Source organism: Diceros bicornis, chromosome 27 (assembly GCF_020826845.1).
Source record: "Diceros bicornis minor isolate mBicDic1 chromosome 27, mDicBic1.mat.cur, whole genome shotgun sequence".
Lineage (NCBI taxonomy): Eukaryota > Metazoa > Chordata > Mammalia > Perissodactyla > Rhinocerotidae > Diceros > Diceros bicornis.
Window position 1 is genome coordinate 32,962,483 of NC_080766.1, and position 16,653 is coordinate 32,979,135.

The 16,653-nt window shown below is 47.4% G+C and overlaps 1 protein-coding gene across 3 annotated transcripts in view; it reads right to left on the reverse strand.

Moving 5' to 3' along the window:
• The window catches only part of URB1 (URB1 ribosome biogenesis homolog), a 76,534-nt gene that overhangs the window by 7,570 nt on the left and 52,311 nt on the right, over positions 1-16,653 (reverse strand). For 2 of the 3 annotated variants that reach the window (XM_058523014.1, XM_058523013.1), the window contains exons 31-38: positions 10,731-10,891; positions 10,025-10,136; positions 8,373-8,479; positions 7,682-7,825; positions 6,386-6,495; positions 4,675-4,872; positions 3,170-3,411; positions 2,154-2,753 (exon numbers count right to left, since the gene is read on the reverse strand). In XM_058523014.1, coding sequence (XP_058378997.1) covers positions 2,154-2,753; positions 3,170-3,411; positions 4,675-4,872; positions 6,386-6,495; positions 7,682-7,825; positions 8,373-8,479; positions 10,025-10,136; positions 10,731-10,891 — 1,674 coding nt within the window. Of the gene's footprint in view, positions 1-268; positions 1,082-2,153; positions 2,754-3,169; positions 3,412-4,674; positions 4,873-6,385; positions 6,496-7,681; positions 7,826-8,372; positions 8,480-10,024; positions 10,137-10,730; positions 10,892-16,653 lie in introns of those variants that run through there. The other variant, XM_058523012.1, reaches the window with a different exon arrangement.

Here is a 16,653-nt window from a genome sequence, read left to right on the forward strand (position 1 = left end):
GCGTAGGAGTCTGACTTCAGAATACTCGCAAAGACCAGTGTTGTGGGTGTTTTGGGCGGGGGATAGAGGAGGGATGTGGGAACACGGAGAGCTTTAACGAACAGGCTAGAATTTTACCTGTGAAACCCAGGAGCTTTCATACTCAACATTTGTCAGCTATGGCACCAATTAATACAGGAATCTTACAAGTCAAATCCTGACCTCTAAATGCAGGTCTCTATGGAATAAAAACAGACTGCTAACATCAATTAAGCAAGACACAAAAACCTAACAAAAATAGACATTTATTAACAAGAAGTTATAAAATTCAAAATCCCCTCTTTGAAACACAACTTTGAAAAATACAAGCTGCCTTCCCAAAGCAGAGGTCAAATCAATTTTATACTTCAAGGATTTAGTGTAACATCCTTTCATTTAACAAAATAATTAACAAACACTGGCAGGAGCTTATTTATTCAAAAAGTTATACAAAGCTTTGTTGTGACTTCTTATAGAAAGAAAACTTTAAACAGCTCTCTTCATGCTCTTATATCTGATATACTTTTTATCATTTCAGCTTTAATATCCACGAATCCCTTAAGCACTCAGAAGTGCGACCTCACCCTGAGGTACTTCCTTTGAAGAACAACGGACCCCTGAGAGGAAGGGTCTTGCCTGACTGAACAATGAATGGGCCTTGCAGGCCCAAAGGACCCCACGCCCACTATAACTCTGACCACTTCGTACACACAGTCCCTTGAGTTTATTACTTATTGGTCAATTAAATAAAGTCAAAATAAATTCTTCTTGTCAGGAAACTGAGTCAATACACAGAATCTGTCACTTCACGTCTTCCATGGAAACCCTCAACTCAACCAAACTTCTAGAACCCAGTGCTGGAGGCGCCAGACGGCAGGGCGTCAAGCGTCTGGGGCTGAGGCGGCGATGTCCTTGCAGAGCATGACAACGGCTTCCTTGTCACCACTTAGCTCATCCTCTGAGGTGTCACGGATCATCCGGACGTGGGCTAAGAGGGTGTCCGGCCGCTGGGCCCCCAGCCAGACGTCCTTAATGTACAGAGACACCAGGAATGCCGCAGTGGCTGAGGAGGAGGAGACAACAAGGCCATTAGGACACAGATCTATTCAGCCAAAAAATAAGTCACCCGCCCACACGCACAGGGGCTTTGCTAAGCACCCACAGGAACCGTGCCACATACCTGTGGTGACAGGAGCTGAGCATGCGGATAAAACAAATTAATTTTGCCTTTCCTTAACTTTTGGGTTATTTTTTTGTTCATTTTAAAATTTATCTTTTTATTTGATGAATGTATGTGGAATGCAAAAGTTACTACAAGCCAAGTCTCTTCCTGGTTCTGACCACCCATGCCCAGAACTAGAACTGAAGTTGGGGCAGAGCTTCGCGGAATCACGCACACCATTTCCTCAGTGGCCCGGGCGAGGAGAAGAGAAGGTTTTACAGGCAGAGATTCGATTCCCTGACTGTAGCCAGATGAGAGACAGGTCACCCTTGCTACCAGGAGAGTTCACCTAACCAGGCTGCTGGCCCATCCCCTCCCGGCTCCTCTTACGTCTCTGGGTGAAAGGGACAACCCTCCCAGATGGAGGAAGCCATGGGCACATGCTCACAGCCTCCCTTGTGTTCTCTTACAGCCTGTTAAAGCCTGTGCCATTCATTCATTCATGCATTCAAACTTTTATTAAGCAACAGCTGAATGCCAGGCACATAAACTCTGTGTATCTGTGTGCTTGTGTGTATATATATCAGCGTGTGTGTGCATATACACACACGTGTGCAACCCATCTGGCCACAACATGAAACACAATTCTCCACTTCGGTAACTGCAGAAACAGGAGAGCGACTGCTCTGCAGGGTGGGAGAGTCCCAGGGGACCCGGGATTCTGAGGCGGGCACCTTGCTCCACTGTAAACACGATCATCACTCAAGGTTTCACCTGAGAGCAAAGGCAGAGATTTCCTCTCCCTTCACATTCGGGCCCAGTGGCAAACTCTCTACGACCCCCAGAGCTGCGGTAAGAGGCCACGTAACCACTTCACCAGAAGTGCCCAGCAGGATCTGAGGAACAGAAGCTGCTCCCCACCCCCAAGCCCACTCATGCATTTCTTCAGCCTCTGACCCAAGAACCAGCTTACCTCGCGTGGCTTCATCCTCCTCATCCAGAGAAGAGAGGCAGAGGGCCTCGACGGCCTGGTGGAAGGGGCTCCCCGCCAGGCCCTGGGCTGCCACCAACTGCAGCATGACCGTGTGGAACAGGCAGGCCACGCCCTGCTCGGGCCCCGCCAGCCTCTCGGCCCCGCAGAGCCGGCTGTACAGCTTAAATATGCCGCTCCTCACGGCACCGTCCTTAAGTAGCTCGGCCACAACCACTGGCTGTGGCAAAATGTGGCTCTTAAGCCAGCCAAGGAGTCCTGAAGCCTCTGCCCTGCTGAGAGGGCGCTCGGTCGCTGACTGCAGCACCCAGCTGACCACCAGGGAAGCAGTGGCGCACACAGGGCCTGGTGCATCGCTCTTGGGGGTGGCTGAGTCCTCGGGCTCCTGAGCGGCTTTGGGGTCGGGGAACACTGGCCCCCAGTGGGTCAATATGGATCTCAGGAGGCCCTTGCACGTCTCCAAGCTGGATGCCTCCAGCTCGGGGTCGGCTGCCTCCTCTGCCTCCCCAAGCCTCCTCTTCCGGCCCCGTGGGCCCTTGACTCGAGCTGGCATGGCAGGCTTGTTCTTGTCCTTGAGCATTTCTGTTATCCACACAGAGAAGGGCAGTGAGACCGGTGTCCCCCCTCCCCACACAGCTCCCGATGGGGTGACACAGGGAGGGGAGGGGGCAGCCTCCAGGCCCCGAGCGCTCAGTGCTGCTCCAACAGGACACGCTCTATGCCTGGAGCACAGTGAGTGCTCAGTAGGACTGTGACTGTCACTGCTGTTGTTATAATTAACTCACTCCTCAGCACAACCAAAGCCACCGCCCCCCATCACAGGTGAGCACCCTGACATGGCAGAGCTGGAACTCAAGCCAGGGCTCCCCAGCTCCCTCCAGAGCATGGGCATGGACAGGCCCCTCTCTGAGCCTCATCAGCCTTGGAAAGGCTGCTCAGAGGGAAAGACGCTGCCACTCTGGGTGGAACTGAGTCGCCAGGGAACACGCGACACTCACTCAGCAGCTCCTTGACTTGGTACTTCTCAACGGTTGCTCTCAGGTCCTCCTGGAGCTGGACGTCTCTCTCGATGAGGCTCCACTTGTGCAGCAGCATGAGGACATCCTTGGTGGACAGCACCGCCTCGTTCACGGTGAAGCGGCGCATGGCCTTGAAGGCCTGCATGACGGTGGCCCTGTACCTCAGCACGGAGCCGAGCGCCTCGAAGAAGCTAGTCAGCTGGGCGGAGGCCAGGGCGGGCCTGTTGGGAGCCAACGTCACCGACTCAACAAAAGCTGCTTCCTCGGGCTGCAGCTCAAGACTGGGACGGCCGGTCAACGCCACAGACCCAGAGGTGCAAAGAGTCCATCCCAGACCCACGTTTCACTTTACAGCAGACAGGGAGCGTGGACGCCCAGCACACAGAACAGGAAAAAGCGAGCCACTCCAGGGGAGGCAAACAGGGGACGGGAGTCTGACCTCCATCCTGGAGGCAGGGAAATCTCTTTAGAAACCACAGCTAAGCAGGAGAGCTAGGCAGTAGAGCCTGAGGGGCAGGGTGCCAGCCGCCTAACAAAACAACGCAGGACGGCAGATTCCTCTCCATCTCATGAACTCCCAGACACAGTGAAAAGGCTCAGCAAAGCCTGGGGGCAGCACTGCCGCCCACTGCCAAACATGACGATGGTCACCGGGAGGAAGACACCCCTCTGAACTCTAAAAAACTTAAAATTCAATACCATCTGCTGCACACAAATCTACAATTACAATCCTCATTTCAAATAGCAATCAGTTCTCAGAGACCAACGTGTCTTTCAACGACCCCAAAATAAGAAACGCGGCTACCCAGCATTGATTTAACAATTTAATTCAGAACAACACAAAACCAAACGCCCTGTTCTTTATCAAGAATGTTTTCATTCTGAGATTACCATCCATTTGCTGTCGATCTTCTGGTTCCAATTAGCATACTTCTGTTCCCAAATCAGAAATACGGGTGCACACAATTTATTTTCTCTAACACAGTGGAATCTGAGAACTGAGCTCTCCTGAGGAAATCAAGAGCAGTATTCAGATGAAAATACTGAAATCTCAAGAAAATTCATGGATAAGTGAGTGTGCACAGGCTAATGAAGGCAGAGGCGAGTTTAGGAACACCCTCACCTTCTTAGGTTAAGGTCCTGGAAAATACCTTCTTTCTACAAGATATCACTTTGAGTGCTTGAACTAAAATGTCAAGGTAGATAGATTCCCGCTAAAAATGATCTGGTATGACAGGTCTTAGGTTCTCAGAGTATGTCAAGCTCTCAGGGTCTTGAAAAGAGCCTCATGAAGTTGAAGTGGAAAAGAGAAAACAGCTGAAACAGGTCTCCTGACGTCACCCACAACTGACAGCAGCCCTCTGCCTAGCTCACACCAGGCCACGGTCCAGAGCCCACCGGTGGAGTCGTGACCCAGGGAACACTGAGAGGTGAGGTCCACAAGGGACCGACACCAGGGGTCACGCCTGGCGGGAGGGGCTTACCTCAGGTGCTTTGTGAGCACAGTGAGAACATAGAGGAACTCATTGACCAGGTGCAGGGCGAGCAGCTTCGGGGGCCCCTGGGACCCAGGCTGGCAAGGAGGCTGGTTCCTCGACTCCACTCCTTTGTCTCCCAGGTTGGTCATCCACAGCGTGTGCAGCAAGGAGATTATGTTGGAGAGCAGCTGAGTCTCCAGAAACCTGAAACCAAATACAGGATGCTCACTCTCTGTCATGTCCTCTCCTTTCACAGACCTCTGTCGGAGGAGGGGCGGGAGGGGACCACGACGACGGTGGTGGCAGCACCAGGAGGTGGCTTGGCAGGCTCTTCACCCCCTTACCAACAATTCTATCTGCTCACCCCCATGGCAGCCCCCAAATAGGCACAGCATCGAAGTAAAAACAGGGTGCCCGCTCCACAGATGCAGCGTCCACACAGGTGAGGCCCCACCCTCCCTCCCAACCAGATGACCACCCTGAGCCCCAACTAGAGAGAAGCTCTGAAGCCGCTGCGGTACTGTAAAAAGAGCTGTCCCGTCCATGAAAACAACTCCACTTCTAAAACGTAAAGTAATAGACGGGAACAGGTAATTAGCCAACTGTGCCTTTCATAAACCTGAAACAGTCTCGAAGCTAATGTCTGAAGGCACATTCTAGATTTAGGATATTACTTTCTTTTAGAGAAATTTTTAAAAATACTTTTTAAAATGCACAAAAGGGCCTGGATATCCCTGGGCTTATGACAGTAGTTAGTTCTTTGAAAGACAGAGCCCTCCCACCAAGTGCTGTCTGCTGAGACAGGGTCTTCACCTTTTCAGACAGCCTCAAACTCAGGAGATTATTAGGAATCAAAGTAGATCATGCTGTGGGCTGAACTGTGTCCTCCCCACTTTCCCAAATTCATATGTGGAAGCCCTAACCACCAAGGTGACTGTATTCGGAGGTGGGGCCTTTGGGATTAGATGAGATCACAAGGATGGAGCCCGCATGGTGGGATTAGTGTCCTTATAAGAAGGGGAAGAGACGCCAGAGCTCTCTCTCTGTGTCCCTGCCACGAGAGCACACAGCAAGAAGGCAGCTGTCTGTAAGCCAGGAAGAGGGCTCTCACCAGACTTCCAGCCTCCAGAACAGTTAGAAAATGAATTCCTGTTGTTTGAGCCACCCCGTCTGTGGTAAGTTGTTACGGCAGCCTGAGATAACTAAGACGAACACCCACTCCAGCCCCTCGATGCTGCTCCAGCATCGGCTCGTCACTGAGCACTTGACCCTGGGCGGACAGTGGAGGCCTATAACCCTCCATCTCACAAGGGACCAAACCAGTGTTCCTGAGACGGGAGGCTTCATTTCTCCCTTAGGGAGGGCTGCAGGCACGAAACCTTAGGTGGATGACACCACTCCAGTGGAGGAGCCTGGACTGTGTACAACAGAGAGAAAGGTCGGCTGGTAGAGCCTCTGCCAAACGCAAACAGCAGCTGGCGCCTATCATTCCACGCAGACAAGACACTCAAAAGAAGGACTTAAAGTGAAGAGATGCCATTTCGGCATCATGAGGAGGTTGGTTACCAGGCATATGGTGGCATTAGAGGACGCTGTTTTGGAGAGCATGGATTCTACTGGACATTTCCTGTTGCCACAGAAGCCAGCAGTAGACCCCACTGTCTCTGCCCCACCCTCTTCCTGCCTGACATGCACTTCTCATGTACAAGGTGCTTACTTGCTCTCAAGGATGTGTAAAATCCACGTCAAAAGGCTATAGTCCCGTAGGATCTCATAGGCAGATTTGGCATCCCGGGCGGCATTCTGTAGAATTTCCAGAATCCAATTCTGAAAACCCAAAACAAAAAGTTACTCTTCAGTGGGAAAACATAACTTACTCGATCAAAGGAACAATTTAAAAAACAGAACAGTATGTTACAATTACAGGTGATGGTTGCATATGAAGTCTGCTTTGCTAAGTCTCTAAGAGTGGTGGCCGTGTAGGAACTCGCCCTTCCCCACAAGTGACAGAGGACACAGACCTCCACAGCCATCGCCAGGCTCCAGAGGGATGCCCACTTCTGTCAATGCATGATAAGGAACTAACCCACAAGCAAAGACGCAGCACAGAAACCACACGCCCCAGATATGCAGCAGCCTGAGCTGGGAGAGACTGCAGACCCACTTCCAGCTCAGCAGTGAGCTGCTGGCGGCCCATCGTGTTCCCCCAGTTTTACCACCTGGAAAGGCAGACATAAAAATGGGACAGTCCCTTGAAGTGTTAACTGAGTACCTTAGAACGCTCATGTGCCATAAAAAATAAAACTGCCATACTCAAATTCAGTTTATTCAAACATGTTTCTTAATCCTGACTCACTCCTATTTACCCACATTTTACATAACATCAGAAATAAAGGCTGACTGGGTTAGGAACTAGTCATAATACCAAAGGCTTTCCCTCGTTACTTCTCCCAACTCCCCAGGGCCTTCAGACACTCAACATGAGCGCTCGGTTTGGGGAATGGAGTTAATGTGCAGATTCCCTCATTAGTGTGAGGCAGGCAGTTTTAGTTTCAACTCCCGACTCTTGTCTCCCAGGCGAGTTTGGATGACCAACAGCCTCTGTGCATTAAGTGAAATTCTGGTGGCTGGAGAGTGTCTCAGCTGAAGCCCCTCAGTCATTTAGGGGGGTTATTTGTTTCTAGACTTCTTAGCCAGCCCCGCAGGCTGCTGACTACCCATTAGCTCCTCCCTCTTCACAGGCCTCACTATCAGGGAGGGCACAGTAAGGGGCCCCAACGAAACGCATTTCATCAGAGGACAAACGACAGTGTCCACACTGCAGCCTGCACCCACATGGGCCACAGGAAAGGCACTGATGGATCTCACCTCCCCTCAGAGAAAGTCAGGCTCACGTCAAATTAGGAGGTCGGTCACGTCCAGGCTGGGATTAGAATTCTCACAGACTTGACTTCTGAATAAAACCTTAAGAAACAGCCCTTCCAGGCTCCCACAACGCGTGGGGCCCACCCACCTGTGCCGTGTCGTCACACAGCGGGCTGCTGAAGAAGGACAGGATGATGTGGATGACCCCTCGCCGGGCGCAGAGCTCATAGGAGTGCTTGTCTCGAATCCCCTGCCGCAGAATTCCCAACACCCACTCCTGTTCTGTTTTTTGCTGTAACCCAAGCAAACAAGAAACTGTTGTTAAATAAGTTCAAGCCTTTTATCTGACAAATCTTCAAACAGCACTATCTTCAAGTGGAGGCAAAGACTGCAGCACAGCAGCCCTGGCCTCCTGTCTGATTATATTATTAAAAACCCTTAATATGACCTTTGATTCGGTTCTTCAGGTCAGGAATAAAGGACCAAGTCAAGTTTAAACACCGAACAGTGCTGATGCAGGCAGGTGTTCTATAAAAGCACATTCAATATTTAACCCAGTGATTCATCAAGAAAATACAATGAGAATGCCATAAAACTTAGACCTCTGCAGTGGAGTTTTTCAGGTTTGAGAAGGTCACGCACGGAAGGAAAAGCCTTTCTGCACGAGAGCCCGTGTGCACTTTTACTTTTCCTGATGCTCTCACTCTCACACTGCTTGTGCAAAGGTGCTGGCTGTGCAGCAAACAGCATCAATGGGGAAAATACGAGAATGACAGCAGTGGCTGAGTAACCCACTGCAGGAGGGTTTCCGGGGCCCCTGAGGACTTGAGAAGCATTACCTCGAAGTCAGAGCTGTAGAAGAACTGGAAGAAGCCAGGAACTTTGCTCATGTTCAGGTACTCGTGTGACAGCAGGAACTTGTTGATCTTCAGGTACATGTGCTCCTCTGGGAACACAGGCAGACTGTAGCTTACAACAGGCACCAACAGGACACCCATGGCCCACTGGAGTTGGGGGGGTGGGGATTTGGGGATCAGACAGAAATTCCTGCCTTGGGGGAGCTCTCGTATCCCTATCCAGGTGAGTAGTTGTCGAGAATTAGAGCACAGTAAGACATCTTAGTTCTACAGTGCATACAGGCTCTCTCTTGTAAGTCTGAAACCACTGCAGGATGTCGAGTCCTTCAGAGACGTCGCCGCTCCCCAGCTATCAGCCTGTAGCATAAGCCCCATCAGCTGGTGGGCAGAGCGGTCACACACAGCAGAGGGCTAACACCCACACCCATCAGCTTCTCACTGAGAGCAAAGGGGGCTCAGACGTGCTCTGGCTCCTGTGGCTCTGGAACGCAGCGGGCCACTGTGGCCAGACACCTCCTCCCCCCGCCTCCCACCCTCGGGTCACCGCCTCTAGTCTGTCCACACCGCCTGCAGCCTGAGCCCACCCCCGACTGCTGCTGCCCTGCGCCCCTCACCCCGACACCAGGTCTGATGGGGACAGAGCTCGTCCAGGTGGCACAGACTGGACAGGAGGCCAAAACCAATCACTGAGGCCTCAGCTAGGACAGTTTCTCAGAATAGTCTTTTTCTTTAGAGTCTACAAAGGGCTAATTACTTTCTTTCCTCCCATAATTTCTAAGGTGAAGAAAAAACCATGTCATAAAAATGATATAGGAGCAGATGAAAATCAGATCTGAATTCTAACAGCAACTCGACAAGAGACTAACTGTGGGGCCTTCGACAAGCTATTAATCTTGGGGGCCTACAGGTGGGGGCTGTTTCTTCATCTGAAAATGACCATGTTACACTCAACACTGTGGTCCTTGAGGGTTCCAACAGTCTAGGATTTTTCACCAACAAAATTAAAAACAAAAAGGCTTTATGATGGACTAACTACTACACACACTACCTCAGCAGTGGTACCCTGCTGCGAGCAGTAAAAAGGAGCTGTGTTCTGGTGCCCTGGGCGACACCTGCACAGTGATCCACAGGCCAAACGCTTTCTAGCTAAGGACCCACGAGCCACGCTGACTCTGACGTCTGAGCATGGACCTGCAGCTGGCAACACGACGGTGCCCCCCGGGTCAGGCAGCCTCTAGTGCTCTCATGGACAGGAGCCACGTCCCCCTCACAGCATCCCGTGAGCTGGGGGCTATGGTATGCTTTTACCACAGCTTTATACACCTACAAGTAAACACCAATACATATTCCTTCCCTCATCATACACACTGTTCTGCACCTTGCTTTTTCATTTCACTTCTCTGGATTTCATCCCACAGGGGCCCATAAAGAGCTTCCCCACAACCACTGGTTATTTACTGTCCACTCCTGGTGGACATCAGGTGTCCCAATCTTGCACGGTCACCAGCTGGAGGACCCTGATACGTCCCTTCTCACACGTGTGATGGACTGCAGCTATAGAGGGAAGGCCTACAAGTGGACTTGCTCGGCCTCAATATTTCAACCTCACCACAACCTAATTCCATCAGTGGTACCTGGTTTCAAAATCTGCAGGGCTGCTTTGGCAATGAAGAGAGCCAAGGTAAAGGTGAGCCTCATGTTCTGAGTTCGGATCCCGTTCCGGACTACATCCAACAGGTAAAGCACCTTAAAACCAGAAAAAGAAAAAAAGATGAGCATTTTCAAAACAACTGTGACCAGCTTTGTCTCATGCAGCCTAAACCACAGCTTTGCAGGGTGGCCTCTCCTCACATCCCAGGGGCCACCGAAGAGGACGCTCACAGTAGCTGTGTCCTTGCTCGCTCGTCTCAGGAGTGCCTCTCCCTTTTCCCTGAGGAGCCAGGCACATGCCCAAGAGCAGAGAGAACCCTGGGTCCACGTCCTGACCATCCAGTCTGCTTTTGTTCCTCCCGCCCTGGGCACGGCTGCTAAGGCTCAGTGTGTCGCAGATAACCCCCCTTAACTGTTGAGTTTAGACCAAAGGAAAAGTCGACAGAAATTAAACCGCCCTGCCCACCCACCACACAATGAGAGTGCTTATAAGGGGAGACCTCTCTCAGCCTCCCCGGGCGTTGGGAACAGAAGTAACCTCCAGCGTCACTCCCCAAGAGGGAATAGATATTTATTCTTTATCAGCAGTCACCTGGTGACACGCCTCTCTGTTCCTCAGAAATCCTTCTACCAGACAGGTGGAGAGGCAGCTCTCCGAAGCCCTCCAGGCCCGCTCTCAGCCCCACTCACCTGGGACTGCTCTCGGAACCGGGCCCCCTCCAGATGCGAGTAGTAGGCTGCCAGGACGTAGTAGGCCGCGGCTCGCATCTGGGGGTCATAGCTGCTGAGGGCCGCCACAGTCAGACCCAGAGCATTTGAATCCAAAAATTTTCGACAATCCACCACAAATTCTATGGAAATAAAACATTAACATTAAATACTCACATACACACAATGATCCCATGATGCTTGTGCAACATGACAAATTAAATTTCCTTTTGCATTTTGCCAAGGGCAGCTACGTGTGCTAGATACAAGAAATGCAAGTCTCTCTCCAGCTCCCCTTAACTTCTGCTGAAGGTGGATGAAAGATTGTCTTCCCTTCTGCGGCAATGATTACCATGCCTCCAGCTACTAAGATGCTTGCAAATCCCAACCAGGAAAATTTCATTACTTCTCACAAATACCCGAAGAGCCAAAGAAGGAAGGCACCATTCAGACCTGAGACACGAGATGCCAGGGGCCTTGAGAACACAACCAGGGCATCAGCAGAGAAAACTGGTTCCCCGTTTCTACCGCATCCAGTCCCCTGCCTCTGAGTTCCTACCTACGAGCACCACTAAGGAAAATATGTAAGGCAGCGAAGCTGGGAAACTCAGCCCGTGCAAACCAGTCTGATCCGGGCCATCAATTTCACAAAGGATCAACATACTCATTCTGCAACCCCAGTTCTCTCTTCAAACAACAAAAATCTCACAGAAGAGCAGCTCACCAAGCTTGAGCAAAAGCTAGTGTCTACAGCACCTGCCGGCTGATGTTCGTTTGTCACCTGTGAGGCCTTGAGAAACTCACAATCACCCCAGGAGAGGATGTGACCGAGAGAACGTCGGATACACGACGGGAACCACCTGACCACATCTTAAAGGGCTTGATAACCACTAATAAAATTCAGGACACTTCAAATCCTCTTTAATAAAAATCCAGGCCTTTTTACAAGATAAATACCGTTAAGAAAAACCTCAGAATAGAGATAGGTCCCCGTGTTTAAAAGAGATTAAGCAGGGTTTGGTGGTGATCATCACCCATGAAGATATTCTTTCGAATATCTTCTAAATTTGATTAGTGACCTAGTTAAATTAGGAACCAAACACCAACCAACTGAAATGACTACCCCACATGGGTAATCTTGGAATACAGTATCAATAAAAGATATACCATCGTTAATATTTTTAAAAAGTCGAACTCTTTTTTCCTGTTCTCTACCTGAAGTTAGACTTTTAAAACGATAATGTTGGCAATTTAAAAACTAAGAGTGAAATAATAAGAAGAAAAAATATAATAATCAGCTACTTCTCCTTAATCCAAACAGCTTCATAGCCAAATAATAGTCTCCAAAGGCGTGGCTGTCCAAAAGTGTAGAAATCACTTTAAACCATCAAGTTTCCTTCTCCCTCAGAAGTGGCAGAGCTCCTTGAGCTTCCACCAGCATCCCACCCAAGGGCAGGGGGATGGAGGTGGGGCTGCTTATATACAGCCCCCTTCCTTTGTCTTTCTCAACTTTTACACCATACCAAAGAATAACCAGGATTTACACTTCCAGCCGAGAGTGACAGGAACCAGATTTACCTGTCCACCTGCAGCAACTAAAAAACTAGACTGAAGAAAGGAAACAAGGATTTTCAAGGCACTGGACACGAGGCAACAAGGGACAGCGATCCGAGAGATGGGAAAGAAGGTCAAGCTTCTGGCTGTCCCGGCTCACAGCCTGGAGAGTTTGTAGGCTGTGCACAGCGAAGGCAAACCTAAGACGAGACTGGAGAGCTCTGAGTTGAGGAGACGGAGAAGGAGGCCTGAGAGGCCAAGGCAGCCACAGTTCCAAAGCAAAGTCCTGGAGGAGAGAGCGCTCTACCGAGAGAGCACCAGAGTCTTCAGCTGAGTACCAAACTGCAAGTGCATGTGAGGAAGCTACCTGAGGGTGGAGAAGAACCACCAAAGAGGAAGAAGGAGACAACCCCAGGCTCACACCCGGCTGGAAACTGTTCCTGTTCCCACCAGGCAGGGCAAAATCCTCACAGTTTGTAGGGTTAGGGTCGAGCACTCAGAAAGATTTTACCTCAGTTGAGGGGCAAAGTTCATCCCAGACAAACACTGCTTTGGTCCCACCCGACAGAGCTTAAAAGCAAGGCTGGAAACAGACAGAGAAAGACAAACACATGATTTCACTCATATACGGAAGATAAACTACCACATGGACAGAACAGTTTGGTGGTTACCAGGGAAGGGGGTTAGGGGGTGGGCACAGGGGTGAAGGGACACATTTACATGGTGACTGACAAACAACATAAAACTAAAAGTTCACAATGTTATAAACTATTATGACATCAATTAAAGAAAAAAAAAAAAGCAAGGCTGGAAGGATCAAACTGTTTCCAAATAACTTGAGTGTGTCCTAGAACAAAGCTCAAGAACATTCACAGGAATACAGAAATATCCAGCACCAAATAAGGCAAAATTCACAATGTTTGGCTTCCAATAAAAAACTACCAGGCAGTCAAACAAGCAAGAATACAGCCCACTATGAAGAGAAAACTCCACCAATCGAAAATGACCTAGATATGACAAAGATGACAGAACTAGTAGACAAAGACATTAAAATAGTTATTATAACTGTATTGTACATGTTCAAGAAGCTAAAGGAAAGATTAGCATGTTAAACAGAGATATGGAAGATATAAAAACCCAAACCAAGCTTCTAGAGATGAAAATTAAAATGTCTGAGATGAAAAATGCACTGGATGGGATTATCAGCAGATTAGACATTGCAGAAGAAAAGATCACTGAACCTGAAGACAGCAATAGAAACTATCCAAATTGAAACAGAGAGAAAAAATAATTTAAAAACATGAACAGAGCATCAGTGAGCTGTGGGACGATTTCAAACAGGCATATGTGTACTTGGAGTCCCTAAAAATGTCTGAAGAAAGAAGGGACAAAGTTTTTCCAAATTTGACAAAAACTATAAACCTATAGAGCCAAGAAAGCTCAACGAACACCCAGAGCACAAGAAATATAAAGAAAATTACACCAAAGCACATCATAATCAAGTTGCTTCAAACCAGCGATAAAAAAATCTTAAAACCAGCCACATAACAGACAGAGGAATGAAGATAAGAATGATGGTAGATTTCCTCTTAGAAATTATACAATCCAGAATCACAGCAGCAACATCGTTAAAAGTACAGAAAGAAAAAAACCTGTCAACCTAGAATTTTATACCCCATGAAAATTTTTCCAATGTTAAGCCTTTTGTCCATAAAAAAGCTTAAAGAATTGATCACCAGAAGATTTGAACTCCAAGAATTCTTAAAGGAAGTATTTCAGGCAGAAGGAAAATGACAGAAGATGGAAATGTGGTTCTACACAAAGGAATGAAGAGAATCAGAAATGGTAACTGTAAGTTATAGTAAACACAAAATCTCTTTAAAAGGTAATTGACAATTTGAAGCAAAAACAAAATATTGTGGTCTTTATGGCATACAGAAGTAAAACGCATGATAAGAACAGCATGAAAGCCAGGAGGGGAGAAATAGATCGACACTGTTGTAAAGTGCTTCTACTCTCCATGAAGTGGTATAATCTCACTTGTAGGTAAAATGCAATAAACTGAAGATGAATACTATAAATCCTAAAGCAACACATACACATGCATTGTAGCTAAAAGCCAACAAAGAAAATAAAACGGAATGAGATCAATAATCATATTAAATATAAATGGTGTATACGTTCCAGTTAAAAGGCAAAGATGGTCAGATTGAATTAAAAAAAGCAAAACCCAAGTACATCTGTCTACAGGAAACCACTTTTAATATTAAGATGCAGATTAAAAGTAAAAGGATGGAAAAAGAATAATCAGAAGACTCTTGGGCTCCAAAAGCTTATGAACTAGATTTTCTCATTTCTAACAAGTAACTATTTTTGATGGGGGGGGGGTGGGAACCCAATAACTTAAAAAAAAATCATCAAACTGTGAGATGAAATTATATTGTTTTGGAAAAGATGAGATATGTTTAAGATATACCTGCATACCTACATAACAAATATACATAAATGGAATACATTTGGGAAAGAGAAGAGTTTAAACATTTAATATTACACTCACTAAAAATAGCTGGTATTCAGCTGGCTGGGACATTTTTAGTAATCGCTGACATTCTCTAAGAGAAACGGATTTTCCACATGAATATGAGGAAAAGTCAGTTTCATGTTTTGTGGTCATCTGTGTTATTAAGTCTTGGCTTTGTAACACTTATGGAAAAGAGCTGCCCTTGGATGTTAAAAATGTAACAGGCTATTAAAAAATAGTTGTAAATGCCATTCTCGTTTTTTTAGGAGCCTCATAAATAGCAATTTGGCCTTCTGATAACAGATCTTCAGATCAACATGGCTTAAGCAAGACAATTATTAAGGATTAAAATAAAAAGCACCCCACATTTTATGGGCTGTAGTAGCAGGGCAACTGTGTTGTCAGAGCATCAAGAACTCTTCCTCATGCCTTCTCTTACACAATCTCCTCAGAGGCGGCCTGCAGGTATGGCTCATCACAGCAAGGAGTCCACAGAGCCCGTGCTCCCGTGGTCTGGTGACGAGGCTCAGAGAACTGTCTCCCTGTTCTGTAGCATATGAGAATTATGAACTGAAGATTTCAGCCCCATTCTGTGAGGGACAAGAATTCGCTGCGGAAAAAGGATTTGTCACTGCTGTTGCTAACAGCCTTGGCTGGCCCTGTTTCTCAGACAAGGACTCAAAGAAGGGAAGCAATAAGGTTGAGAAAATAGGTTCCCATTTTCAGCAAAGAGTTGAAATGGAGAGGTGAGACTATAGTTTCTCTGAAGACTGGAAGCCACACATAAAAACTAACCACATACCCCATTTAGGATTGCTAAATGTTGAACAACATTTGGACTCAGGTACAACTACAGGAAGTAAAAACATACTGTTGAAAACTTCTGCTACACACAGTATGGATGGATCTAAAAATATGATGTGGGACATATGGAGCTTGATACAAAAGAATCGATAGTGTATAATGCCATTGACATAAAGTTCAAATACAGGACACCCCTATATAAGTGGGGGAAGGGGCTTGAGGAGCTGTGGATTATGTTCTGTTCACCAATACTCAAGCCATATACATATGATTTGTGTACATTTCTATATACTACGGTTCTATAGAAGTTTATTTAAAACATTGTTCATGCTTACTTCTCCACAAGGCAAAAGCAAAAGGATCAATAAATTTTTAAAATAACATGAAAAAAAGATTCCTGACCTAATTCAACCATGATAAACCTAGCCCACACTGGCCATTATTATGCTGGTTCACAGATTTCTGTTCTATTCAACTTATCATTTTACTGCTAGGAATTTTCTTCTCCCTATGAACTGGTATGTTTCCTTTTATCAGACAACAAAATTGGTTTTAAACATTATGCTTCCATTTTTTGTTCTGGACGACAAGTAGTCCAGAGCAAAATTCAATGACCTAATTTTTCTTTTCTTTTTTTTTAATTTTTGTATTTCTATTTCCGTATCCATCTCTGTGCTTTTTAAAATTTTCTACTTCCATGTGAATAATTTTAGTATAACCAGTATTTCAAGCTACCGCAAATCCTTTTTAGGGTAGACATGCTCTACAAAATTTTCTACCTGAATTATACCAATAAAACTTAAAATAGGCAGGGGCTGGCCTGGTGGCATAGTGGTTAAGTTCGTGTACTCCACTTCAGCGGCCCGGGGTTCATGGGTTCGGATCCGGGTGCAGACCTATGCACCGCTTATCAAGCCATGTTGTGGGCACATCCCATATAAAGTAGAGGAAGATGGGCACAGATGTTAGCCCAGGACCAATCTTCCTCAGCAAAAAGAGGAGGATTGGCAACGAATGTTAGCTCAG